The sequence below is a fragment of the Hemitrygon akajei genome, chromosome 18 (genome assembly GCF_048418815.1).
Source record: "Hemitrygon akajei chromosome 18, sHemAka1.3, whole genome shotgun sequence".
NCBI lineage: Eukaryota > Metazoa > Chordata > Chondrichthyes > Myliobatiformes > Dasyatidae > Hemitrygon > Hemitrygon akajei.
Window position 1 is genome coordinate 12629906 of NC_133141.1, and position 25093 is coordinate 12654998.

Sequence of the window (25093 nt, forward strand, 5' to 3'; positions counted from 1 at the left end):
AGATTCAGTCCTTTGCAAGGGGGGACATAGGATCAGGAGAAGTAGAGTCTGTGTGGATAGAACTGAGGAACAGTAAGGGCAAAAGGACCCAAATGGGTGTTGTCTACAGGCCACCAAACAGTGGCATGGATATTGGGTGCAAGTTGAATAGGGAGATAACATTGGCATGTGGCAAAGGTAATGTCGCAGTAGTTATGGGGGATTTCAACATGCAGGTGAACTGGGAGAATCAGGTTGGTGCTGGACCACAGGATAGGGAGTTTGTAGAGTGCCTACGGGATGCATTCTTGGAACAGCTTGTACGAGAGCCGACCAGGGACAAGACTATTCTGGATCTAGTGTTATGTAATGAACAGGATTTGATAAGCGATCTTGCAGTAAAGGAGCCATTAGGAGGTAGTGATCATAATATGATAAGCTTTTATCTGCAATTTGAGAAGGATAAGGGCAGATCGGAGGTGTCAGTGTTGCAGATGAACAGGGGAAACTATGGAGCCATGAGGGAGGAGCTGGCCAACGTTGACTGGACGGATATCCTAGCAGAAAAGACAGTGGAACAGCAATGGCAGGTATTCTTGGGAATAATGCACAAGGTGCAAAATCAGTTCATCCCCCAGAGAAGGAAGGATTCAAAGGGGGGGAAAGGGCCACAGTGGTTGACAAAGGAAGCCAGAGATTGCATAGCATTAAAAAAAAAGGAAATATGACAGAGCTAAGGTGAGTGGGAGGACAGATGATTGGGAAGTTTTTAAGGAACAACAGAACTTAACTAAAAAGACAATACAGGGAGAAAAAATGAGGTACGAACGCAAGCTAGCCAGGAATATAAAGGAAGATAGCAAAAGCTTTTTTAGATATGTGAAGAGAAAGAAGATAGTTAAGAACAATGTTGGGCCCTTGAAGAATGAATTGGGTGAAATTGTTATGGGAAACAGAGAAATGGCAGAAGAAATTAATGAGTACTTTAGATCTGTTTTCACTAAGGAAGACACAAGCAATCTCCCAGATGTATGGATGGGCCAAGGACACAGGGTAACAGAGGAAATGAAACAGATTGACATTCGGAAAGAAACGGTGATGAGAAGACTGATGGGACTGAAGGCTGACAAATCCCCAGGTCCAGATGGTCTGCATCCTAGGGTACTAAAGGAGGTGGCCCTGGAAATTGCAGATGCATTGGTAATCATTTTCCAATGTCCCTTAGATTCAGGATCAGTTCCTGAGGATTGGAGAATGGCTAATGTTATCCCACTTTTTAAGAAAGGAGGGAGGGAGAAAACAGAGAACTATCGACCTGTCAGCCTGACATCGGTGGTGGGAAAGATGCTAGAGTCCATTATTAAGGATGAAATAGTGGCATATCTAGATAGCAGTGATAGGATTGGGCCGAGCCAGCATGGATTTACCAAGGGTAAATCATGCTTGACTAATTTGTTGGAGTTTTTCGAGGATGTAACCAGGAAGTTAGACGGGGGAAATCCAGTGGATGTAGTGTACCTCGATTTTTAGAAGGCATTTGATAAGGTCCCACATAGGAGATTGGTGGGTAAAATCAAAGCTCATGGCATTGGGGGGGAAGACATTGACATGGATAGAAAACTGGTTGGCAGATAGAAAGCAAAGGGTAGCGGTGAGTGGGTGTTTCTCAGAATGGCAGGTGGTGACTAGTGGGGTGCCACAGGGCTCGGTATTGGGACCACAGCTGTTTACGATTTACATCAACGATTTAGATGATTTAGATGAACGATTTAGTATCATTTAGATGATACTAAGCTGGGTGGCAGTGTGACATGTGATGAGGATGTTAGGAGAATTCAGGGTGACTTGGATAGGCTGGGTGAGTGGGCAGATACTTGGCAGATGAGGTTTAATGTGAATAAGTGTGAGGTTATCCACTTTGGAAGTAAGAACAGGAAGGCAGATTATTATCTGAACGGTGTAGAGTTGGGTAAGGGAGAAATACAAAGAGATCTCAGAGTCCTTGTTCATCAGTCACTGAAGGTGAATGAGCAAGTGCAGCAGGCAGTGAAGAAGGCTAATGGAATGTTGGCCTTTATTACAAAGGGAATTGAGTACAAGAGCAAGGAAATCCTCTTGCATTTGTACAGAGCCCTGGTGAGACCACACCTGGAGTATTGTGTACAGTTTTGGTCTCCAGGGTTAAGGAAGGACATCCTGGCTGAAGAGGAAGTGCAGCGTAGATTCACGAGGTTAATTCCTGGGATGTCTGGACTGTCTTACGCAGAGAGGTTAGAGAGACTGGGCTTGTACACACTGGAATTAAGGAGATTGAGAGGGGATCTGATTGAAACATATAAGATTATTAAGGGATTGGACAAGATAGAGGCAGGAAATATGTTCCAGATGCTGGGAGAGTCCAGTACCAGAGGGCATGGTTTAAGAATAAGGGGTAGGTCATTTAGAACAGAGTTAAGGAAAAACTTCTTCTCCCAGAGAGCTATGGGGGTCTGGAATGCACTGCTTCGGAAGGTAGTGGAGGCCAATTCTCTGGATGTTTTCAAGAAGGAGCTAGATAGGTATCTTATGGATAGGGGAATCAAGGGATATGGGGACAAGGCAGGAACCAGGTATTGATAGTAGTTGATCAGCCATGATCTCAAAATGGCGGTGCAGGCTCGAAGGGCCGAATGGTCTCCTTCTGCACCTATTGTCTATTGACTAATATCAAAGAGGATACTAAAAGCTTTTTAAGTATATAAAGGGTAAAAGAGAGTCAAGGGTAGATTTAGGACCAATAGAAAATGATGCTGGAGATATTGTAATGAGAGATGCAGAGATGGCAGAGGAACTGAATGCGTATTTTGCATCAGTCTTCACAGTGGAAGACATCTGCAGTATACCAGACATTCAAGAGTGTCAGGGAAGTGAAGTTTGTGCAGTGAAAATTACAACTGAGAAGGTTCTCAGGAAGCTTAATGGTCTGAGGGTGGATAAATCTCCTGGACCTGATGGAATGCAACCTCGGGTTCTGAAGGAAGTAGCTGGAGAGATTGATGAGGCATTAACAGTGATCTTTCAAGAGTCGATAGATTCTAGCATTGTACCAGATGACTGGAAAATTGCAAATGTTACTCTGCTATTTAAGAAGGGTGGGAGGCAGCAGAAAGGAAACTATAGACCTGTTAGCCTGACATCAATGGTTGGGAAGTTGTTGGAATCGATTGTTAGGAATGAGATTACGGAGTACCTGGAAGCACATGACAAGACAGGCCAAAGCCAGCATGGTTTCCTGAAAGGGAAATCCTGTCCGACTAATTTTTTGAGGAAATTACAAGCAGGGTAGACAAAGGAGATGCAGTAGACGTGGTGTACTTGGATTTTCAGAAGGCCTTTGACAAGGTGCCACTCATGAGGCTGCTAAGCAAGATAAGAGCCCATGGAATTACAGGGAAGTTACTAGCATAGGTGGAACATTAGCTGATCAGCAGAAAACAGAGAGTGGGAATAAAGGGATCGTATTCTGCCTGGCTGATGGTTACCAGTGGAGTTCCACAGGGGTTGGTGTTGGGACTGCTGCTTTTTATGATGTATGTCAATGATTTGGACTATGGGATTAATGGATTTGTGGCTAAATTTGCCAATGATACAAAGATAGGTGGAGGAGCGGGTAGTGTTGAGGAAACAGAGAGCCTGCAGAGAGACTTAGATAGTTTAGGGGAATGGGCAAAGAAGTGGCAAATGAAACACAATGTTGGAGAGTGTATGGTCATGAACTTTGGTGGAAGAAATAAACGGGCAGACTATTGTTTAGATAGGGAGAAAATTCAAAATGCAGAGATGCAAAGGGACTTGGGAGTCCTTGTGCAGGATATCCTAAAGGTTAACCTCCAGGTTGAGTTGGTGGTGCAGAAGGTGAATGCAATGTTGGCATTCATTTCTAGAGGTATAGAATATAAGAGCAGAGATGTGATGTTGAGGCTCTATAAGGCACTCGTGAGACCACACTTGGAGTATCGTGAGCAGTTTTGGGCTCCTTATTTTAGAAAGGATATACTGACATTGGAGAGAGTTCAGAGAAGATTCACGAGAATGACTCCAGGAATGAAAGGGTTACCGTATGAGGAATGTCTGGCAGCTCTTGGGTTGTATTCCCTGGAGTTCAGGGGAATGAGGGGAAATCTCATAGAAACATTCCGAATGTTAAAAGGCCTGAACAGAGTAGATATGGCAAAGTTATTTCCCATGGTAGGGGAGTCTAGGACAAGAGGGCACAACTTCAGGATTGAAGGACATCCTTTTAGAACTGAAATGTAGAGAAATTACTTTAGTCAGAGGGTGGTAAACCTGTGGAATTTGTTGCCACAAGCGGCTGTGGAGGCCAAGTCATTGGGTGCATTTAAGGCAGAGACAGATAGGTTCTTGATTAGCCAGGGCATCAAAGGGTATGGGGTGAAGGCAGGGGAGTGGGGATGACTGGAAGAATTGGATCAGCCCATGATTGAATGGCAGAGCTGGCTTGATGGGCTGAATAGCCTACTTCTGCTCCTATATCTTCTGGTCTAGTCTTTGGCATGGATTAGTTGGGCTGGAGGTCCTGTATCAGTGTCAGTATTGCTCAATGACTGAAGCAGAGTTAGGGGCACAGTTCAGAAGTCTGCTTGGAAATAAAATTAAAACATGACCTGACCTCAGCTAATTCAGAACCTTGCTCGAAAGTGAGCACTTATTTTTTTCCTAACCTGGCCTGAACCTGACACGTATAACCAGGCCCCCCCTGGCTTGGGAGAGAGCCAGGCGTGAAAGTGCTATGTTACCGTTCTGATAATCCAGAGGCCTGGATCATTGACCAGCTGGGAAGTGTAAATTCAAATACTGAAGTAAATCTGGAGTGGAATGCTTGTGTCAGTAATGGTGACCCTGAAACTTCAGGGAGCTCGATGGAGTTACAGTCATAACAGAAACAGGCCGCCCAGCCCACCACATCCCTAATCCCACTCACCTGCAATAGGTGAATCATGCTAATGGTTCAGAAAGACCGACTGCTCAATGTTAAGGGGAAACAAATAAAACTACAAGTGCTGAACTGAAACATAAACGTAAATGCTGGAAAAACTCAGCTAGTCAGACGTGATCTGTGGAAAGAGAAATTAGTCAATGTTTCAGGTCAGAGTCCCTCAAAACTGAGGAAGAGCCCCTGATCTGAAGTGTTAACTGTTCTCTTTTCTACACAGATGGTTAAGTCCTTCCAGCATTTTCTGTTTTTGATGTGGTTCAACACGTCAATGTTAATATGGACATTAAGCACTATGAAACTCATTCTAACGCTGATGAAGCCTTGTTGTTGCTCTCCACCAGCCGCTGAAGAGGGGGACGTGGATAAGAGCCAGCGCCAGTCTCTGGAGACTGCCCCAGCTGAAGTGCAGGGGGCAGGTGCACTGAGTGCGAAGGCCAGCACTCTGGTTATGCCAAAGGATGAGCCGCGGGGCAAGTGCGAGGCCAGTGTGACCGCCGCAGAGAGCGCAGAGCAGCAGCGGGCCATTGCAAGACACTGCAGTGCTCTGCAGCAGGAGGTGCCTCACTCGAGCCTTGAGCACCTGACTGTGTTTTTAGCGTGGCTGGGCATCCTGCAGAATTCTGTGTCCGACCTCTCCACCTCGAGTCCTCAGTGTAGCACCAGCAAAGACAAACTGGCGGCCTTCTCCCCCGAGGTCCTGCTCGCCAGCAACCGCAAGCTGTTCGACCTCAGCGTCCCAAACTCCGAGCAGAAGGTCAAGGACTGCGCTGAGAAGCAAGGGCAGTGGTTCAGCCTTCTCCCTAGGAGTCCCTGTGACACCTCTTCTGTTATCCAGCTCCCAGCTTCTCCACAGCCAGCACTGCGGCATCAGTGCCAGTCAGTGCCCTCCGATCCGAGTGGACTGGACCGTGGTTCGCTGGGGCCACCTGCCGCTGCACAGGTACGTGTCTTCGATGGGGGAGGCAAGGAGCGAGGTGGATCTTAAACTCTGATATTGGAAGCATCCGCATGGTCGGGTTGGCTGCATTCTGCACCCTGAATCTTGGCAGATATCTGTCGATGTGCCAGGTGTGGGCTGCCTCAGTCCGGTTAGAGACGTGCCCAGACATCAGAACGGTATAGGAATTGCAACAACTGCAGTTTCTGAAAACCCGAGATAAAAACAGAGAAGGGTGGGAAGACTCGGCAGGTCAGTCAGCATCCGTGCAGAGAGAAAGACACTTCAGGCTAAAAAGAAACAGTTAACATTTCTGTGGAAAAAGAAACAGTTAACATTTCAGGTATCAAGCTGAAATATGAATCAAAATGGAAAATTACTGGAAACACTTAGCACGTCAGGCAGCATCTGCGGGAAGCGAAGCAGTTAATGTTTCAGGTCTGGGACCATAACGTTTTGATTCATGTTTTGGGTCTGTTTGTTGCTCACTTCATCCGCCTTTCCTCTGTTTTGCAGCCATCTATGGAGACTCCATTTGACACACAGTTCATAGACTCTCTGATCCTTGATCTTGCTTCTGGGTCCTCCGAATCTGCCTTTCCACAAACTAACACCCCCGTGACCAAACCTCATCCGGCTGAAGGCCCTCCTCCGGCTGAGAGTCCACGGCAATGGATATCTAAACGCCGTGGGCGGCCGTCAAAATTGCAGAAGGAGTCTAATCAGTGCCAATTGAAACCAATTCCAGCAGGTGAGATTGCTTGGGAATATTTGCACTCGTACCCGTCAAGGTGTGTTCGGAGGGAAGGGTCACACTACTCCAGGTGTGGAAAATAGCTCAGGAAATCTCTTTGTTCTTGTTCTTCATCTAACCTTTAACAAGAAAATCCACAGTTTAAAAAATCCCACAAGGCTGTTGTATAAAAAGTGATCATATTCCCTCAACATAACAAGTTTCATCATTTCTACAAGTTATGAGTCTTGTATTAACGTAAATTGAACCCATCTACCTGTGAATACTTCAGTATTACCCACATCCATTAAGATACCCCCACGACTATTCTCCCTCTTTAACTCAACCCAAGCTGGCTCTGTTTGTGCAAGTGATGAATAGTTAAGGTGCATTTTAATTTTGGTGCAGAAGTAGTGTCATGAACACTGGGCTATCTGTTGATTGATGGCTCTTGACATTAAATTGCAGCCTTTACTTACTTGCAGTCACTTGTCGATGAAAATAAATCTTAGTTTCCCTAAAATGACAGAAAATGTGCTGAGGACCAAAAAGCTACAGTACCAGGTAGTCATTAACCAATCAATCGATATGATAAAATGCTGCTATTAAGCCACACTCTTTGGCTAATGTGTCCACATGATATGTGTAATTTTCCATGTCTCTATTCTAACATTAACAGGAGAATGGGACAAAGGCAGGGGATCTATTATCTGCACTTACCACTATTGAGGTTAAGGTTGAAACTTACAATCTAATTGTAGCCATCAGTGTTAATCAAATTACTTAAGTACCTTGAGCATGTTGCACCATCACAGGACATCCCAAAGCATCTCACAGGCGAGGAAGCACTTTTTGGTTTGTTGTCAACCAACTGGTGCACATCAAACTCTCACAGACAGCACCATGATGGTATCAGTTTTAGTGACTGAAATGCAAAATATTGCAGCAGCTTGAATGTGAGGTAAAATCTCAGCAGGTCAGGCAGCATCTATGGAGAGAGAAAATCAATGACAATACCTGACCTGTTCAGTGTTCCAGCTTGTTTTATTTTATTATTTCCACTTCTCTGATGTTGATTAGAGAAGTTGGCCCCAGGACACTGGGATGAACTCTAATGCCTGTCTTGGAAATAATGTTTCACACTCCCTCATCTCTTCCTGACAGTTTAGTATTTCATCCAAAACATAGTCCCTCTAACAGCCTTCGCCTCCCAACCTTAGCAGGGGATTTGACCTCTTAACCTCTGCAGTGGGATTTAAATCAAAGGTTCTTTTTCAACTTCTTTGTATGCAATTCCCAGTTCAACTTTCTTTCATAAAATGTTGCTTATGTTTCTTTTATATACAGCGCCTTGGAAAAAATATTCAGCCCCCAACCCTTTGTTCGCATAAATGAGTATTACAACCAGGGATTTTGATCAATTTAACTGAGAATTTATATTTGTGCTCCTTTTTTTCGTCATAGAACCCAAAAAAACAGGGGAAATTGTAAAACATGAAAAACTAACTAAAAATTCAAATAATGAAATGTCAGCAGTTCAAAAAGTATTCATCCCCCTTTGCTCAGTACTTATTTGAACCACTTTCTGCAGCTGTTACAGCCAGTGGTCTTTTTTGATAAGTCTCTATTAGCTTTGCCCAATGTGATGGAGCAAGACTTGCCCATTCCTCCTCTCAAAATTGCTTAAGCTGTGCCAGGTTTATATTAAAAAAAGATCTATCTAGTGCTTTCCTGGCATATATGATGAATAAACTCTTCTCTGGCTTCCAGCTGGGTAAAAGTATCAATTTTAACCAATATTTTGACGTTTCATGAAGATGGCAGAGTTTGTTATCAAAACCTTGGCTAAAATTGGTACTTGTACCCGGCTGGAAGTCCAAGAAGAGTTTATTCGTGTGCCAGGTTAGCTAGAGAGCGGTGGTGGGTGGCAATCTTGAGATCTTGACAGAGATGTTCAATCGGGCCTCTGATTGAGCCACTCAAAGACTTCAATTTTCTTCATTTGAAGTCAGTCCGTGGTTGCTCTGGCAGTGTGTTTTGGGCTGTTGTCCTGCTGAAAGACAAACTTCCTCCCCAGTTTAAGATTTCTGGCAGAGGCTAGCAGGTTTTTATCCAGGATCTCTCTGTATTTAGCAGCATCCATCTTTTCATCAATCCTGACCAGATTTCCAGTGCTTGCTGCTGAAAAGCACCCCCATTGCATGATGCCACCTCCACCATTCTTTACAGTAGGGGGAGTGCTACCTGGCTGATGTGCAGTATTAGACTTACGCCAGACGTACAGCAAGAGGGCACAGCCTCAGGATAGAGGGGTGCCCTTTCAAAACAGATGTGGAGAAGTTTCTTTAGCCAAAGGGTGGTGAATTTGAGGAATTTGTTGCCACATGCAGCTGTGGAGGCCGGGTCGTTTGGTGTATTTAAGGCAGAGATTGATAGGTTCCTGACTGGACATGGCATCAAAGGTTACGGAGAGAAGGCTGGGAACTGGGGTTGAGGAGGAGATAGAAAAAAGGATCAGCCATGATTGAATGGCGGAGCAGACTCAATGGGCCAAATGGCCTAATTCTGTTCCTATGTCTTATGGTCTTAGTGTTGAGGACAAAAATTTCCAGTTTGGTCTCATCCCATTCCAGCAGGCACTTTTTACAAAGCAAATATGGTCTTTTCTTTACTCCACTTTGATAAGAATGATTAGCTTCATTCTCTAAAGCAGCCAAACTCAGAGCTATGCATGAAGCCCACCATTGTAGAACAATGTTGTTAGAACGCCCTCTATTGGATGTCAGTGGTAATGCAGCACTCCAACATGCTGCCAGGTATATTTGTGTGGTAAATCCACCCACTTAATATCCATTTAGTATTTCCTATCAAGTAAAATGTGGCTTTGGCTTTTAGAAGATTATTTCTAACAGAAATAAATATTTAGTGTTCTGAGGAACCACAGTAGGACCATGTGGAATATCACTATTTCTGGCTGAACACCCAGCAGTATTTGTGTCTCATTTAAACACTTTAAAGCATCAACACGAAAACCAGAAGAAATGAAGACACTGTAGGTGTAATATTAAACATCCATTTAGAGTCTCTGTGAACACTTTTCTGTGCCAGAAATAGGTTTTCATGTCTCTATGAAATGCCACTTTTGCTGGATTAAAAACTGGATAAATATTTAGCTGGGGTTAGTCAATAGAACACAGGAAAGTGCAGCATGATACAGGCCATTCGGCCCATGATGTTGTGCTGATCTTTTAACCTACTCCAAGGTCAATCTAACCCTTCCCTCCCACAGAGCCCTCCATTTTGCTTTTGTTCATGTGCCTATTTAAGAGTCTTTTAAGTGTTCCTAATGTATCTGCCTCTACCACCCCCAACAGTGCATTGCATGCACATACTCTCTCTCTCTGCGTATATATTTTTAAAAAACTGCCTCTGACATCGCTCCTAAGCCAACATTAAAAGTATGACCTCTCATATTAGCCATTGCTGCCCTGGGAAAAAGGCGCTGGCTGTCCACTCTGTCTAACACATGTCACACGTACATTAAAATATAGAGTGAAATGTGTCATTTGCATCAATAACCAACAGTGCAAGGATGTGCTAGTGGCAGCTCACGAGTGTCGCCACGCTTCTGGCGCCAAAATAGCATGTTCACAACATACTAACCCTAATCTGTGTGTCTTTGGACTGTGGGAGGAAACTGGAGCACCCAGAGGAAACACACATGGTCACAGGGAGAACGTGCAAACTCCTTACAGACAGCAGCAGGATCTCTGCCTCTTATCATCTTATCCACCTCTATCTAGCCGCCTGTTAACCCCCTCTGCTCCAAAGGGAAAAGCCCTAGCATGTAGGGCTGTCGGTGAGTGATTTGGGATAAAGATTTGTTTGTCAACTCATGGAGCCAGAACTGGCACAATGAGTTGAATGCCCTTCTTCACAGCTGTCTAAATTGTACATGTGCAAGATCGTCTCTCCTGCAGCCAATAAACTTAGTTTGTTTCTGATGTCCGAACTGCCTGTAACAATGACGCTGTCATTCCTAATCTCACTTGAAAATACATTAGCTCCGCATGGTCCTTATTTCTCTAGCTGGTAACAGTCAATAATCAAACTACTTAAGAATTGGCACAACTTAATCAGCCCAATATGTGAAGGCATTAGCTTGCAGTGTCAGCCCGTCACACGCCTGGACAGCTGCTTTTGGTTTTGCAAGCCAGTTTGCTTACCGTGCCTGCAAGCCTTGGAGTTGGACGGTTGCGTCTCGGTGCTCGTGTCAGGATCAGAGGGGCACAGGTCTGGAGCTGCACTCGTTCACTAATCACGTGATCTTATGTCTTTTGTAGAGATGCAGAAAGGCTGGTGGCACATTGACAGCCCGGAGGAACTGAACTGCCTGCTCAAAGCGCTTCATCCACGGGGTATCCGAGAAAAGGCCTTACACAAACAGCTCCTCAAGCACATGGACTACGTTAATCAAGCCTGCATGAGAGACAAAAGGGGTAGGGCTCTGTGACTGTGAATGCTGTACCAAAATAATTCATACAAACGGAGAGATTTACTCTTGACAGTAAACAAGGTGACATTATTTTCAAGGCAAGAGCATAGAGCACAGAACAGTACAGCATGGGAATCTGATGCTAATTTAAACAAATTTTTATATAGCTGCAACATGATTTCCTGACTTTTATACTCAACACCCTGATGATAAAGGCAAGTGTGCCATATGCTTTCTTTACTACCCTGTCCTCTTTCAGGGAGCTGTGGACATGTACCTCAAGATCTCTCGGGTACATCAATGTTCCAGTGTTTGCTGATACTTTCTTCCTGTATTTGAACCTCCCCCCGGCCAAATGTGTCGCCACACACTTAGAATCAGAGAATCATTGAGCACTGCAGCAACGAAACAGGCCCTTCTAGTTCATGCCAAACTGTTAGTCTGCCTAATCTCATGGAACCACACCTTAATCATAGCTCTCCATCCATGTACTGTTCCAAACTTCTCTTAAATGTTGCAATTAAACCTGCATCCGGCTCATTCCACACTCTCACCACCTTCTAGGCAAAGAAGTTTCCCCCTCAGGTTCCCCTTAAATATTTCCCCTTTAACCCTTAGCCTATGGCCTCCAATTCTAGTCTCAACCAACCTCAGTGGAAAAAGCCGGCCTGCATTTACCCTATGTATCCCCCTCATAATTTTGTATAGCTCTATCAAATCTCTCCACATTTTTCTACGCTCTAGGGAATAAAGTCCTAACCTATTCAACCTTTCCCTATAACTCACATCCTCAAGTCCTGGCAACTTCCCTGTAAATTTTCTCTGCACTCGTTCAATCTTAATCATATCTTTCCTGTGGGTAGATGACCAGAACTGTACACCTCAGTCTTATGACTGCACATCTGCAGTCTTATGCAACTGCAACATAACATTCCAACTCCTGTACTCAAAACTTTGATTTATGAAGGCCAATGTGCCAAAAGCTTTCTTTATTACCCTATCTATCTGTGACGCCACTTTCAATGAATTATGTACCTGTATTCCCAGACCCCTCTGTTCTACCTCAGTGCTCTAGCATTCACTGTGTAAGTCCTAGCCTGGTTTGTCCTATCAAAGTGCAACAACTCAAGTTAAATTCCGTCTGCAAATTTTTCAGCCCATTTTTCATTTGTCCAGATTAAACTCCATCTCCCATTTCTCCACCCAGATTTCCAACTGATCTGCTGTATCCTTTCACAAACTTCTTCACTATCCTCAACACCACTAATTTTTAAATCACCTGCAAACTTACTAAACAGACCACCTACACTTACGACCAAATTATTGATATACAATCACAAGCAACAGAGAACTCAGTACTGATCACAGACGTCCCAGCTGAGATTCGCTGGGTTAGTCACCCATCTAGCTTTACATATGAAGACCTGTATATTGAATGTTAGTATTTGATCGGAGGGGGCATCACAACTGAGCCCAGTCCTGAACGTAGCAGTCAGGCCCACTATGTGTTTGCCAGCCAGGAAGTAATCAAAAGCTAAGTGCGTGTTTGATTTCTTCTCGATCTAAATGTTGAGTGCAACTGTAGCCCTGCCTCAAGTTTGTCAATGTAGTTTATGTGACTGTTTTCTTTTCCTGTTCAGATATCCTCTTCAGTAACGATAGTGAGGAACAGATAATTACAAAGGAAATGGTGGAGAATTGGAAACCGGAGAAGTGGGCGATTTTAGCTGACCTCGAGGTCCTGCAGTATCTTGAGGAACTGGAACAGAGGGTGATATCTGCCAGTCTGCACGTGGAGGTACTGACAAACACTACACAGTTCCAAATGGAGATGGACCAGTCACTTACTGACTGATACTGGGCAAGCTCACACTGCCCTTACGCCAGCAGAGACTTGATGAGTTCAGAAATCCCTCTTCCACAATCAAAGTTACATCATTGTACAGTGATGTAGCTGGTAGGATCCCTATGAACTAGGTTCAATCCCGACCTCTGCGTGTGTGGAGTTTGCATGGATTTCCCCTGGGTGCTCTGGTTCCCTTCCACTTGCCAATGATGTACGGGTTGGTGGCTCAATTGGCCTCTGTAAATTCCCCCAGTGTTTGGATGAGTGGTAGAATCTGGGGAGAATTGAGGGGGATTGGGGGCGGTGAGAATAAACTGGCAGCAGTGTAAACGTGCGGTTGATGGTCAGCACAGATTCAATGGGCTGAAGGGCCTGTTCTCGTGCTGTACAGCCACAACTCCCCTTTTTTTGACGTGGCAAAGTGTCCTGTGGATCTTCCCGTTCGAATGCTGGATTTTGGCAGAAGGGGGAGCAGAGATGCGGCCACAAGCATGGTCACCAGGAGGTCTTGAGGAGAATTTTGAGGGCCCGTGTGGAAGAGAGTTCGTGAGCACCCAGGGTGACTGAAGGAGGAGTAGAAGGGATGATCAGAAACAAAATCACTGGTCTTTGTCCTGTTTTGTGGCAGCAACACATTGCAATACATAATATTTTTTTAAAACAGTAAATTACAAAAAGGAATATATATACATAAACAAGTAAGTAGAGAGCAAAACCAACATAGTGAGGTCGTGTTCATGGGTTCAATCTCCATTCTGAAATCCTGTGGCGGAGGGGAGGAAGCTGTTGCTGAAACGTGCCTTCAGGCTCCTGTACCGCCTCCTTGATGGCAGCAATGTCCTGGGTGATGGGGATCCCTAACAACAGATACTGCCTTTTTGAGGCATTGCGATTTCAAGATGTCCTGGATACTGGGGAGGCTAATGTCCATGATGGAGCTGGCTGAGTTTACGACTTTCTGCAACTTATTTTGACCCTGTGCCGTGCCCCCCCCAACCAGAAAATGATGCAACCAGTTAGAATGCTGTCCAAATTTGCACGAGTCTTTGGTGACGTACAAAGTCTCCTCAAACTCCTAATGAAGTGTAGCCACTATTATGTCTTCGTAATTGCATGAATATGTTGGACCCAAGATAGATCTTCAAGCGAGCATTGATGTGCAGTAAAGCACAGGGTGAACAGGGCTGGCTCTGAGGTTGGCCATAGGTCAGACAGTTAGGATACTGCAGTGACACGGACAGGGGACTTGACAACAGTGAGGTGATCCCGGGAGCAAGCTGCGACAGGGAGAAACGTTGCTGCTGGGTCAGAGGGGAAGGGTGGACGAGGCAGGGGAAGAATCCTGCAAGGTGACGTCAGGTTCACCAGAGACGAGGTGCAGGAAGTTCACCTTCAACCAGGCCACGTCCAGAAGCTGGGCACATTGAACCCGACTCGGATCAGCGGCCCACAGGAACTTGGAAGGTCAAATCCTTTGGAAAGAAGGGTTTAGGCCTCTCGTGGCCTTTGTTAAAGGGCCCTTGGTGATCGCGTTGCCACCAAACGATAGATCAAGACTGTTCGAGACATTTGCATGGTCACTGACCAGCTTCACAATCTAGTTAAAAGGAACAAGAAACTTGGCGACCTGTTGGAAGGGCCAAGATCAGTGCTGATGGTAAAAAAAAACCGAGAGAAGTTAAATGGCAGTATAGTGGTAAGCTGACCCCAGCAAGGGTTTTAACAGCCCGTGGAAAGTAGGGATGATGAGGAAGTCAGAATTTCATGGTTCAGCAGCCCTGGGGAAGAATTTATTAGATCAAATGATGCTCAATGTAATCAGGACCCCACAGGAACATGAGAAAATAGAAGCAGGCATTTGCCACTCATCCCTTCAAGCCTGTCCTACCATTCAATGTGATCATGGCTGATCTACATTGGCCTCAGCCTTGTAACTAACTATGTGCTCTTGCCAGTGCTCTCCCATGAATAAAAACATCTCAATATCTACCCTGCCCGGCCCCCTTAGGATCTTACAATATGTTTGAATATCGCCTCTCATTCTTCTAAACTCCAAGGAATACGGACACAAATTATATAGCCACTCTTTATTTTAAATTCAAATGTTTATTATTATTTATTCCTATTTTACAAAGCAGCACAGCATATCCTAGAGCAGATACAGTAAAGCGTATTTACACAGCCATCCCATGACAGGAAAACAAATAAGACTTAGAAACAGAAAAAAAGTTCTTATTTAAGTTTAGATTAACATACAACCAAAACTGATCCCACGCGTCTTGCACTTTTCCCTCACTGTTAATTCTTCACAACATGTGTTCATATGATGAAATGTTAACCATTTCCTCAGTCCATTCCCTCACATCTAGGTTTTTTTTCCCAGTTTTGCAATATAATTCTTGCAACTGTGATGAGACCCACCTTTAAAAAAGTAAATCTGTCATTATTTACATTAGGTATCATTGTCCTATCACCCAGGAGACAAAGCCGTGGGCACAAGGGCAGTGTAGAACTCGACCAATTCCCCAACAAATCAAGAACTTTACACCAAAATGGACGAACCATGGAACACTCCCAAGTCATGTGAAAATATGTGCCCACCTCATTTTTTACATTTCCAGCATAAATTATTATCAACAATCCCCATTTTGTAGAGTCTAGTTGGTGTCCAATAATATCTGTGTACTATCTTATACTGAATAAATTCCCCTCTCACTTCCCTAAATTGTCTACCCACATTTGATAAAATATTTGACCACTCATTATCTTCAATATTGCTTCCAAGATCCTTCTGCCATACTGCTTTGAGATTGTTACACGGTTCACCCACAGAGTGCTTGAACATTTTATAAAACACTGATGCTTTATGAACTTCCTGTGGTAGTGTAAAGTATTCAGTTAAAGGGTTACTTTGTGGGTCACCGTTCTTGAATATACTAACGCAATGTCTTATTTGTAAATACTTTCAAAAATTCCCTTTATCTACAAAGTTATATTTCCTCTGCAAATCCACATACAACATAAAAATCCCATTCTCATAGAGATCACCTACTGTATTTACACCTTTAATCTTCCATTCTTTCCAGTACACCATCCTTTTCCCAATGCTTATCGCAGGGTTATTCCAGAGCGAGGAGTATAACTGATTTAAATGTGACATTTTACAAGCTTTATGAATTGTACTCCACACACTCCTTGAGTGAAATAGTATAGGATTTAGATTTGTCTTGTTTTCCACATGTTGTGAGAGAATGTTAAGGGGTGAATGTGGTGCAGCCAAGCTCCGTTCTATAACTACACAATCTAAATCAACATCAGCCCTGTCCCGATGTTTAGCTAACTTGGTCATTTCAAAGGATAATTTATATGCCCTGACATCTTGTAGACTGAGCCCACCCATGTCCCTGGACATACACATCTTACTCATTTTAATTCTGGGCTTCTTCTTATCCCATAGAAAATCACTGATAATTTTGTTGTATTGCTTGTAGATCAAATCTGAAATATTTAAAGAGAGTATCATAGAAAGATAGTTAAACTGAGGTGCTATGACCATTTAACTACATTGACTTTACCCCAGAGTGACAGTCTCAGTGCCCCCACTTATCCAGCTTATTTCTTATCCTACTCAATAATGGAATATAATTTAAAGTAATTATTTCATCCAAATTCTGACTGAGTTTGACCCCCTAGGTACTTCATTCCAACTGGCACCCATCTGAAATTAAACTGACATACTGAATTTGAATAACACAATTTTGACATTGGCATAGCCTCAGATTTACTGCAGTTGATTTTATAACCAGACACTTCAGAATATAATTGAATTGTTTTCATTCGTGGGGGTAAGGAATTAGGAGGGTCACTAATCAGTAATAAAATATCGTCAGCATATACCATCAGCTTATGCTCCTTTCCGCCTCCCTTCACCCCTCTAATATTTGGATCTGCTCTAATCATGACTGCCAATGGTTCCAAAAAAATCGTAAATAACAGTGGGGAGAGGGGGCAGCCTTGGCATGTACCCCGTGAAATGTTGAAAAATGGGGATATGATACCATAGGTAATAACTGCAGCCTTAGGGTATTTATACAAAATACTAATCCGTGATTTAAAGATAGAGCCAAACCCAAAGAATGACAAGGCCGTGGTTAAAAATCTCCACTCAGCCCTGTCAAAGGCCTTTTCAGCGTCCAGGGAGATGGCCGTAACTGGGATACTACTTGGGGAGTTCAGCCATGTTAAGTGCAGTAATCTCCTTAAATTGTCAGTTGGGGATCTGCCTTTAATGAAGCCAACCTGGTCAGTGTTAATTATAGATGGCAATACTTTCTCTAATCGCGAAGCCAGTATTTTAGTCAGTATCTTGCAGTCCACATTAATTAAGCTTATAGGCCTATAACTGGAAGGGTCTATTGCATCCCTGTCTTTTTTTGGGATCAACGATATTAATGCTTCATTAAATGTATTTGGTAAAGATTCCAAATTAAATGTTTCCGAATAGATTTTTGTTAGAATAGGAGCCAATATGTCCAGAAATTTCTTATAATATTCAAATGGGAAGCCATCCATACCCGGAGATTTCCCCCATGTTCATAGCTGCCATAGCCCGTCTGACCTCATCCTCAGTAATTGGGGCATCCAAGGACTCAGCTTGTTGTGGGGATAATGTAGGCAATTTTATGTTAGCAAAAAACTGATTCAGCTCCTCCTGGTCATGATTAAACGGTGATGCAAATAGATGTTCATAGAATTGTTGAAAGACTTTGTTCATTTCTTTAGATGATGACACTAATGTATCCCCTTTCTTAATTACAGGTATCACACTATTCGTATTCTGCTGTTTTAAATGTCGTGCCAGCAGCTTACCAGCTTTGTCACCACCTTCGTAAAAACTCGTTTTTCATCTAAATAATGCATATTCTGCTTCTTTGTTATTTAGCTGGAATTTCAAATTGCACAAGTCATCAGTATATTGTCTCAATAAGACCTTTTCCAATGTGGTTATTTCTGCCTCTAGATTTTTTATTTGCTCCATACTTTCTTTCTTCCTTTTAGATGTTTGTGCTATTAATTTTCCTCTTATATACGCCTTGGATGCCTCCCATACCAGGGACAGCTTTACTGTGCTCCCTACGTTCAATTCAAAAAACGAAGTCAGATCTTCAGCCAACTTATCACTGAAATCCTCATCTTTTAACAGCATAATATCCATCGCCACCTACCCCTCCTTCCCCTTTCAGTATTTAAATCAATTTGAATTTCAACCAGTGCATGGTTTGATAATGCTATTGGGCTAATTTTACAGTCTATCACCTGTTCAACAATGGAGTTGGATATTAGAAAAAAATCTATTCTAGAGTAGGATTTATGTTGATGAGGATTCACCCATCACCATATATCCACCAGACCGATATCCTCAATAAGTTGATGTAGGGCTGCCCTGTCCCTAGGTACTGGTGATGCCTGAAATTTGCTTTTATCAATAACAGTGTCCATTACTTGGTTAAAATCTCCTGCTAAAATTGTTTTTCCTTCCTTGGTACCTAAAATTTCGTTCACCTTGTTAAGAAAGTCTGGGTCCTCCTTATCAGGTGCATATATGTTACAAAGTACCACCTTCACCCCATTAATAAGTGCATCTATACAAATTATCCTTGTCTTTAAATTCTCCAAGCAATACAAAACTAAGTTTTTTGTTAACTAAAATCATTGTCCCATTTTGTTTGCTATTAAATGATGAATAGAATACCTGGCCCACCCATTCTCTTCTAAATTTCAGTGCTTCAACATCTTTAAAATGTGTTTCCTGGACAAATGTGACATCAATTTGTTTACCTTTATGGTATGATAAAATCTTTTTCCTCTTGATTGGGTTTCCACACCCATTAATGTTCCATGATATGAAATTAACCATTTTCATGTCCTAAACTTCATGCACACATCTGCAGAAATATACATTTTCCCAGATGGCTGAGTCTGGAATGCAATAACTCCAAAAAAAAACCTGCTGTACTCTATCCCCATGCTCAATTATTACCAACAAACACTGGAAATGCTGCCCTCTCAAACAAGTAAACAACCAACATAACCCACAAACGTAGCAATAATATATTCCTGCCAGATTAACTAACAAAAAAAAACAAACAGGCAGGATAAACTCCACAAAGAAACTGTAAAGAAAAAGATACATGATATGGTCCGCAAAATGCCGAGCCAGCTGGTAAGCCTAGCCCTAATCAGACCGCTTTATCCAGCTCCCCACCCACCCTGTTGTACCTAAAACGTTTTCTCCATCTATTACTGTGATTATATCTCTCAGTCAGTGCCAGTGCTGCAGTCTTCCTGAATGAATTTCTCTGCTTTTGCAGCAGTAGTAAGGAACTTGTTCTTTTCTTCCCACGTGAAGCGTAGAACTGCTGGATAAGCGAGTGTATACCTTACGTTGACTCTTTGCAGCATTTTCCGAGCCGTAGTAAATGCCCTCCGGTTTTCAGTCAATTCTCTGGACATATCTGGAAAGAAGGAGACTTTGCATCCCTCCCACTCAACTCCTCTTTTTGCTTTGGCCGCTTGCAGCACTTTCTCTCTGGCCGAAGAGCACAAGAATCGTATTAGGACCAGGCGGGGGGGGCCCGATACCCCCTCTCAATCTCAAACTCTGCGTTCAGTTTGATGCCAAATCCCTCGGACATGATTCTCTACACACACTTAATCAGACCGCCCGTTTCCGCACTCTCCTTTAGACCGAACAGCCTGACGTTGTTCCGTCTGCTCCAGTTCTCAAGCTCCTCGACACCGTTCCACAGCAGGTCCAAGCGTTTATTATTCTGCTCGCTGGCACCCACCAGTTGCACAGTGGTGTCCTCCACACTGGAGAGGCAACTCTCGGCTTCCGTCAGCCTCTCTTGAATGGCATTGACAGAGTTCTTCAACTCCGCTGTCGTTTCCTTAATCGTAAATACATCAGCAGCCACCACGAGTAAAGTGGAACTCATAGGACTAACCTCAGCCAGTAAATTCTCCATGTTGGAGCCTTTGTTGTTAGTGTGCCTTGAACTTCGGATTGTGGGCCCTGCCTTGTAGCCACGCGGCTTGTTCTAGTGCTCTTAGAAGGTCTTGACATCATACAGAGTTATCTCACAAAATTGTTAATAGCACTTTTAGTGAAGAAAACAAACAATTTCTAACTGCGGGACAGCTGTATCCGGACAAGGTGGGATAAATATGCTCTAATTAATAGAATTTCATGGTGGGTTGTTGGAGCTCTGCTAACGTGCAGCCATCTTTCCCAGGGCCCATGTGACTCCCCCATATAGCCACTCTTGATAGGACATCCCTCTCAATCCGGTCATTACCTTGGTGAATCTCCTTTGAACTGTCTGCAATACTATGATTTTTTTTTTAACAAAACTGCACTGTCTTGTCTTGTCTTGTCCATACTGCATCAACCACTGCCACTGGGCTATAAACGTGCAGGAGCAGTGTGTGGTTAAGTGCCTTGCTCAAGGACACACACGGCTGAGGCTCAAACTAACGACCTTAACCACTTGGCCAAGCGCCCACATGTCCAGGCGGCTCACAGCTAGATCCGGGGGTTGTTATTTCTCCACATTGTGTGTTGGATCTGGCAACTGGAGACACAAGCGACTGCAGATGCTGGAATCTAGAGTGGCGCACAATCTGCTGGAGGAACTCAGTTGGTCGAGCAGCAGCTGTAGGGACGAAAGGAATTACTGATGTTTTGGGACTGAATAATTGACAATTCCCTTCTTTCACGCCCCCCTCCCCCCCCCCGCCCCAACAGATGCTGCTCGACCAGCTGCGATTTTGGCATCTTGTCACTTCTGGAAATGATAGAATGGAGTGGCAGCAAACTGTGAAGAGCTACACGTTGTGACACCACGTGGGCTTTAAGTGCTCATGCTGTGTCTGATGGCCAGCACTCACAGTTGAATGGGACTGGGATTGTGGACAACTGTAAACTTGTTTGCAAATAGTGTGTAAGCATTGTCTTTGCTTTGTCCAGGGCTGGACCTGTCCGGACACTGACTCCACCCGTGATGACCTGGTGTACTTTGATCAGAAGTGCCTGACCTCCAGTGAAGGCAACATGAAAGGAGAGGAGGAGATGGAGCTCATGCGGAGAAATAACAACCCCCTGGATCTAGCTGTGAGCCGCCTGGCGGCATTGGAGCTGAACATCGAGCGGCGGTATCTAAAGGAACCATTCAGTGCCCCCGCTGCAAGGAAACTGGAGCCCATAGCGACAGCAAGTAAAGCTCCTGTCAAGGGTGGCTTGGAGGCGGAAGTGAACAGGTAACTTACACTGTCATTACTTACAGTCAGAATTGGAATCCGAATTGGGTTTATTATCACTGACGTATGTCGTGAAATTTGTTACTTCGTGGCAGTAGCACAGCGCAATGGATAATAAATTACTATAAGATACAATAAGAACGTAAAATTTTAAAAACAAATATGTGGTGCAAAAAAAAAAGGCAAAGCAGTGAGGTAGTGTTGATGGATCATTCAGAAATCTGATGGTGGAGGGGAAGAAGCGGTTCTTAAGATGTTGAGTGAGGATCTTCAGGTTCCTGTACCTCCTCTCCGATGAGAAGGAAATGTGTCCCGACTGGGTGCTGCCACCTTGAGACACCGCATTTTGAAGATGTCCTTGATGGTGCCCATGGTGAAGCTGGCTGTAATGGAGTCACAGGGTAATACAGAATCAAAACAGGTCTTTTTGCCTAACTTATCAATACTAACCAAGGTTTGCATCTAATCTAGTCCCATCACTCCATGTTTGGCCCGTATCCCTCTTAAAAACTTTCCTATCCGTGTACTTGTCCAAATGTCTTCTAGAAGTGTTAATGCACTGTACTTGGCTCAAGCACTTCCACTGGCAGCTCATTCCATATACTCACCACCGTTTGCATGAAGAATTTGCCCCAATATCCCTTTTGATTTTTCACCCTGGAGCTTAAACCCAAGAGATTCTGCAGATGCTGGAAATCAAGAGAAACGCACACAAATGCTGGAGGAGCTCTGCAGGTCAGGCAGCATCTATGGAGAGGAATAAGCCGAAGACATTCCAGGCCGAGACCCTTCATAAGGACCAGAAAGAAGGGGAAAGCAGCGAGAATAAGAAGCTGTGGAGAAGGGAAGGAGCACAAGTTGGCAGGTGATAGGTGAAACCAGGTGAGGGGGAAGGAGAGTGGGTTGGGGAGAAGAGATGAATTAAGAAGCTGGGAGATAATGGGTGGAAGAGGAAAAGAGCTGAAGAAGGAATCTAGAAGGAGAGGAGAGTGGACCCTGGGAGAAAGGGAAGGAGGAGGGGCAGCAGAGGGAGGTGATGGTCAGGTGAGGAGAAGAGAAAGGGGTAAGAGGGGAGCCAGAATGGGGAATCTCTTCCAGCGATTCTAAGATTAGCTTTATTTGTCACATGTGCATTGAAACATCAAAATACATTGGGAAGTGCATCATTTGCATCAAGAACCAACACAGTCTGACGATGGGCTATGGGCACTCCAGAAATGTTGCCACCTTTCCGGTGCCAATATAGCATGCCCATAACTTACTAGCCCTAACCTGCACATCTTTGGAATTTGGGAGGTGGAGGGGGGGGGGGGGGGGAACAAGAGCAGCCAGAGGAAAAGAGGAAACCCACACAGTCATGGGGATAACATACAAACTCCATACAGACCACAGCAGGTATTGAACCCTGATTGATCGCTGGCTCTGTACTGGGGGGCTGCCCATTGACACAAACAACAGATGTCAGTGTGTGTTTTGATGTTTCAATGCATATGTGACAAATAAAGCTAATCTTTGAAAGAGGAATTCGCCTTTGATTGCATGTGACATTTTGTTGGTGCAGGAAAGCTCCAAGCTGGAACTGAGTCGTGTCTCCTCAGGTACACCATCCGCTTCCCAGTAGGGACACCGGATGTCAACCCAGTCTGGTGACCCTGATTTCTCTCTCACTAACCCTGAGCATCTGATGCCCACTCTACCTGGAGACAAGCAGCCAGTGAAGGGCTCAGTACCCCACCCATGCCAACAAGGCTAACAAATCGCCTGGCAAAATGTAAATCTCATGGTCTCCATTCACCTCAAGGTGAAAGTTTATTTACTACTTGATTCTGGAATATATGCAGTCAACATAGGAGCAGAATTAGGCCATTCGGCCCATCGAGTCTTCTCTGCCATTCCATCATGGCTGATTTATTATCCCTCTCAACCCCATTCTCTTGTCTTCTCCCCGTAACCTTTGATGCCCTAACTAATTAATACCTACCAACCTTCGCTTTAAATGTACCCAATGACTTGGCCTCCAAATTCATCTGTGCCAATCACCACCCTCTAGCTAATGAAATTCCTCCTTATCTGAAGGGATGTCCTTCTATTTTGAGGCTGTGCCCTCTGGTCTTAGACTCTCCTGTTGAATATAGAACCGGTTATGGCGAAGGCAGAGATGTCATAGGGTCTTAGAGCACGGAAACAGGCGCCTCAGCCCAACAGGTTTATGTTGTTCAAGCACACATTCACACTAATCCCATATTGCCCACATTCCCCATCAACCTCACCCGGCACCACTCCAGGGGAGGAGGTGGTAATGGAGAATGTGGGAGGAACTAATCCACCGACCCACATGTCTAGGGAGGAAACCTGAGCACCCAGAGGAAACCCACACAGTCACAAAGAGAATGCACAGTGCCCGAGGTCAGGATCGAGCCCAGGATGCTGCCTTGTGTTCACGAGAGTCAGTAAAGGGGCAATCATTAACCTGCCACCTCTGTATCTTCCAATTGGTCGTACGCTGTGATGATCACACTCCGGGCAGCAGACTGTGAACTTGAGGGGCTTTCTTTGTGTTTGTCACACAGCAACGACGATGGTGTCCCTCCTGGGCTGAGCTTGTGGCGAGAAACCTTACTGAAATGCACAAACGCTGCTCAGGTATTCATGTGCATCCAGCGGCTGGAGAATTCCATTGCTTGGGAGAAGTCTGTTCTGAAAGTGGTAAGTCAATCTGTCTAAATAACTCCCTAATACATAACAGTAAAAAATAACGGTAACCAGCTCCAATGTCAGAGAGAGAAGGCAAAGGAGGAGAGCAAAGAAAACACAAAGGAACAGCAAAGTTATAGTGGCTTGTACGAAAACTAGTTCACTAGAGGAATAAAGTATGGAGAAACTCAACAAGTCAGACAGCATCTATGGAGGGGAGTAAACAGTTGACGTTTCAAGCCGATAAAAGTGGTTACATTTTAATCCAACAAAATCCACTGAACTCTTCCTTCTGGCTGATACAAACACTGAATAGGCCAGATCTCCAGGGCCGGCTGGAATCTTCCTCTGCACACTGCAGTGAGCGACGTTCTGCTGTGGTGAATCTAATACAGGCTGCTGATGTTTGCTCGTGTTTCACCTCTTTTCGCTTTGCTGTCCATCTATCATGAAGAGCGGTGTCTTGGCAGTTGGTGTGGCCTTGGACCGGGTGCTTGATCTGGGAAGAGAGGGTTTGATTAACCCATGCCTGACCCTCCCTTCAGCCAGGTGCATGCACACTCCATCAGTCGGGCTCCCTGGGAGGATGTGCTGTGTGCTGTCTTTTCCCAACCATAAGCGTCCTGTCACTGTCAATGACAATTCACCGGGTCAATGCCCACTTCTGCCTTTATTCTGCAGTTATGTCAGATCTGTCGAAAGGGAAACAGAGATGATTTGCTGCTTCTGTGTGACAACTGTGAACAGGGCTGCCACACCTTCTGCCTCAAGCCGAAGATTGAAGAGATCCCTGAAGACGACTGGTTCTGTCCGATCTGCATCAGTAAGGTACGAAGCATCGGTCTATGTTTCTGAATATATTGCCAGCATTGGGCACTGCCTCTTAATAAAGTCTTTCTGAAGAGCATGAAGAATCCCTGGATTTCCTTATTGCTGGAATATCCAGTCCAGTACTCATTGCCCTAGCTGACCTAATCAATAGCCCCACAGAAAGGCTTGATCCTTGGCCCTCTTCTAAAGGCACTGAGCCCTCCTGAGGTACGGTTACCTGGAATCATCAGAACCTCAAACATGGGAACAATTTTCAACAAGAG

At 44.3% G+C, this 25093-nt stretch overlaps 1 protein-coding gene across 5 annotated transcripts in view; it reads left to right on the forward strand.

Annotated features, from left to right (window-relative positions):
* LOC140741092 (bromodomain adjacent to zinc finger domain protein 2A-like) overlaps positions 1-25093 on the forward strand; it is a 142475-nt gene that overhangs the window by 105608 nt on the left and 11774 nt on the right. For 4 of the 5 annotated variants that reach the window (XM_073070820.1, XM_073070823.1, XM_073070821.1 and 1 more), the window contains 7 exons: positions 5317-5915; positions 6429-6663; positions 10989-11144; positions 12781-12938; positions 21016-21305; positions 23876-24011; positions 24681-24827. In XM_073070820.1, the coding sequence (XP_072926921.1) occupies positions 5317-5915; positions 6429-6663; positions 10989-11144; positions 12781-12938; positions 21016-21305; positions 23876-24011; positions 24681-24827 (1721 nt within the window). The remainder of the gene's footprint in view (positions 1-5316; positions 5916-6428; positions 6664-10988; positions 11145-12780; positions 12939-21015; positions 21306-23875; positions 24012-24680; positions 24828-25093) is intronic. The other variant, XM_073070824.1, reaches the window with a different exon arrangement.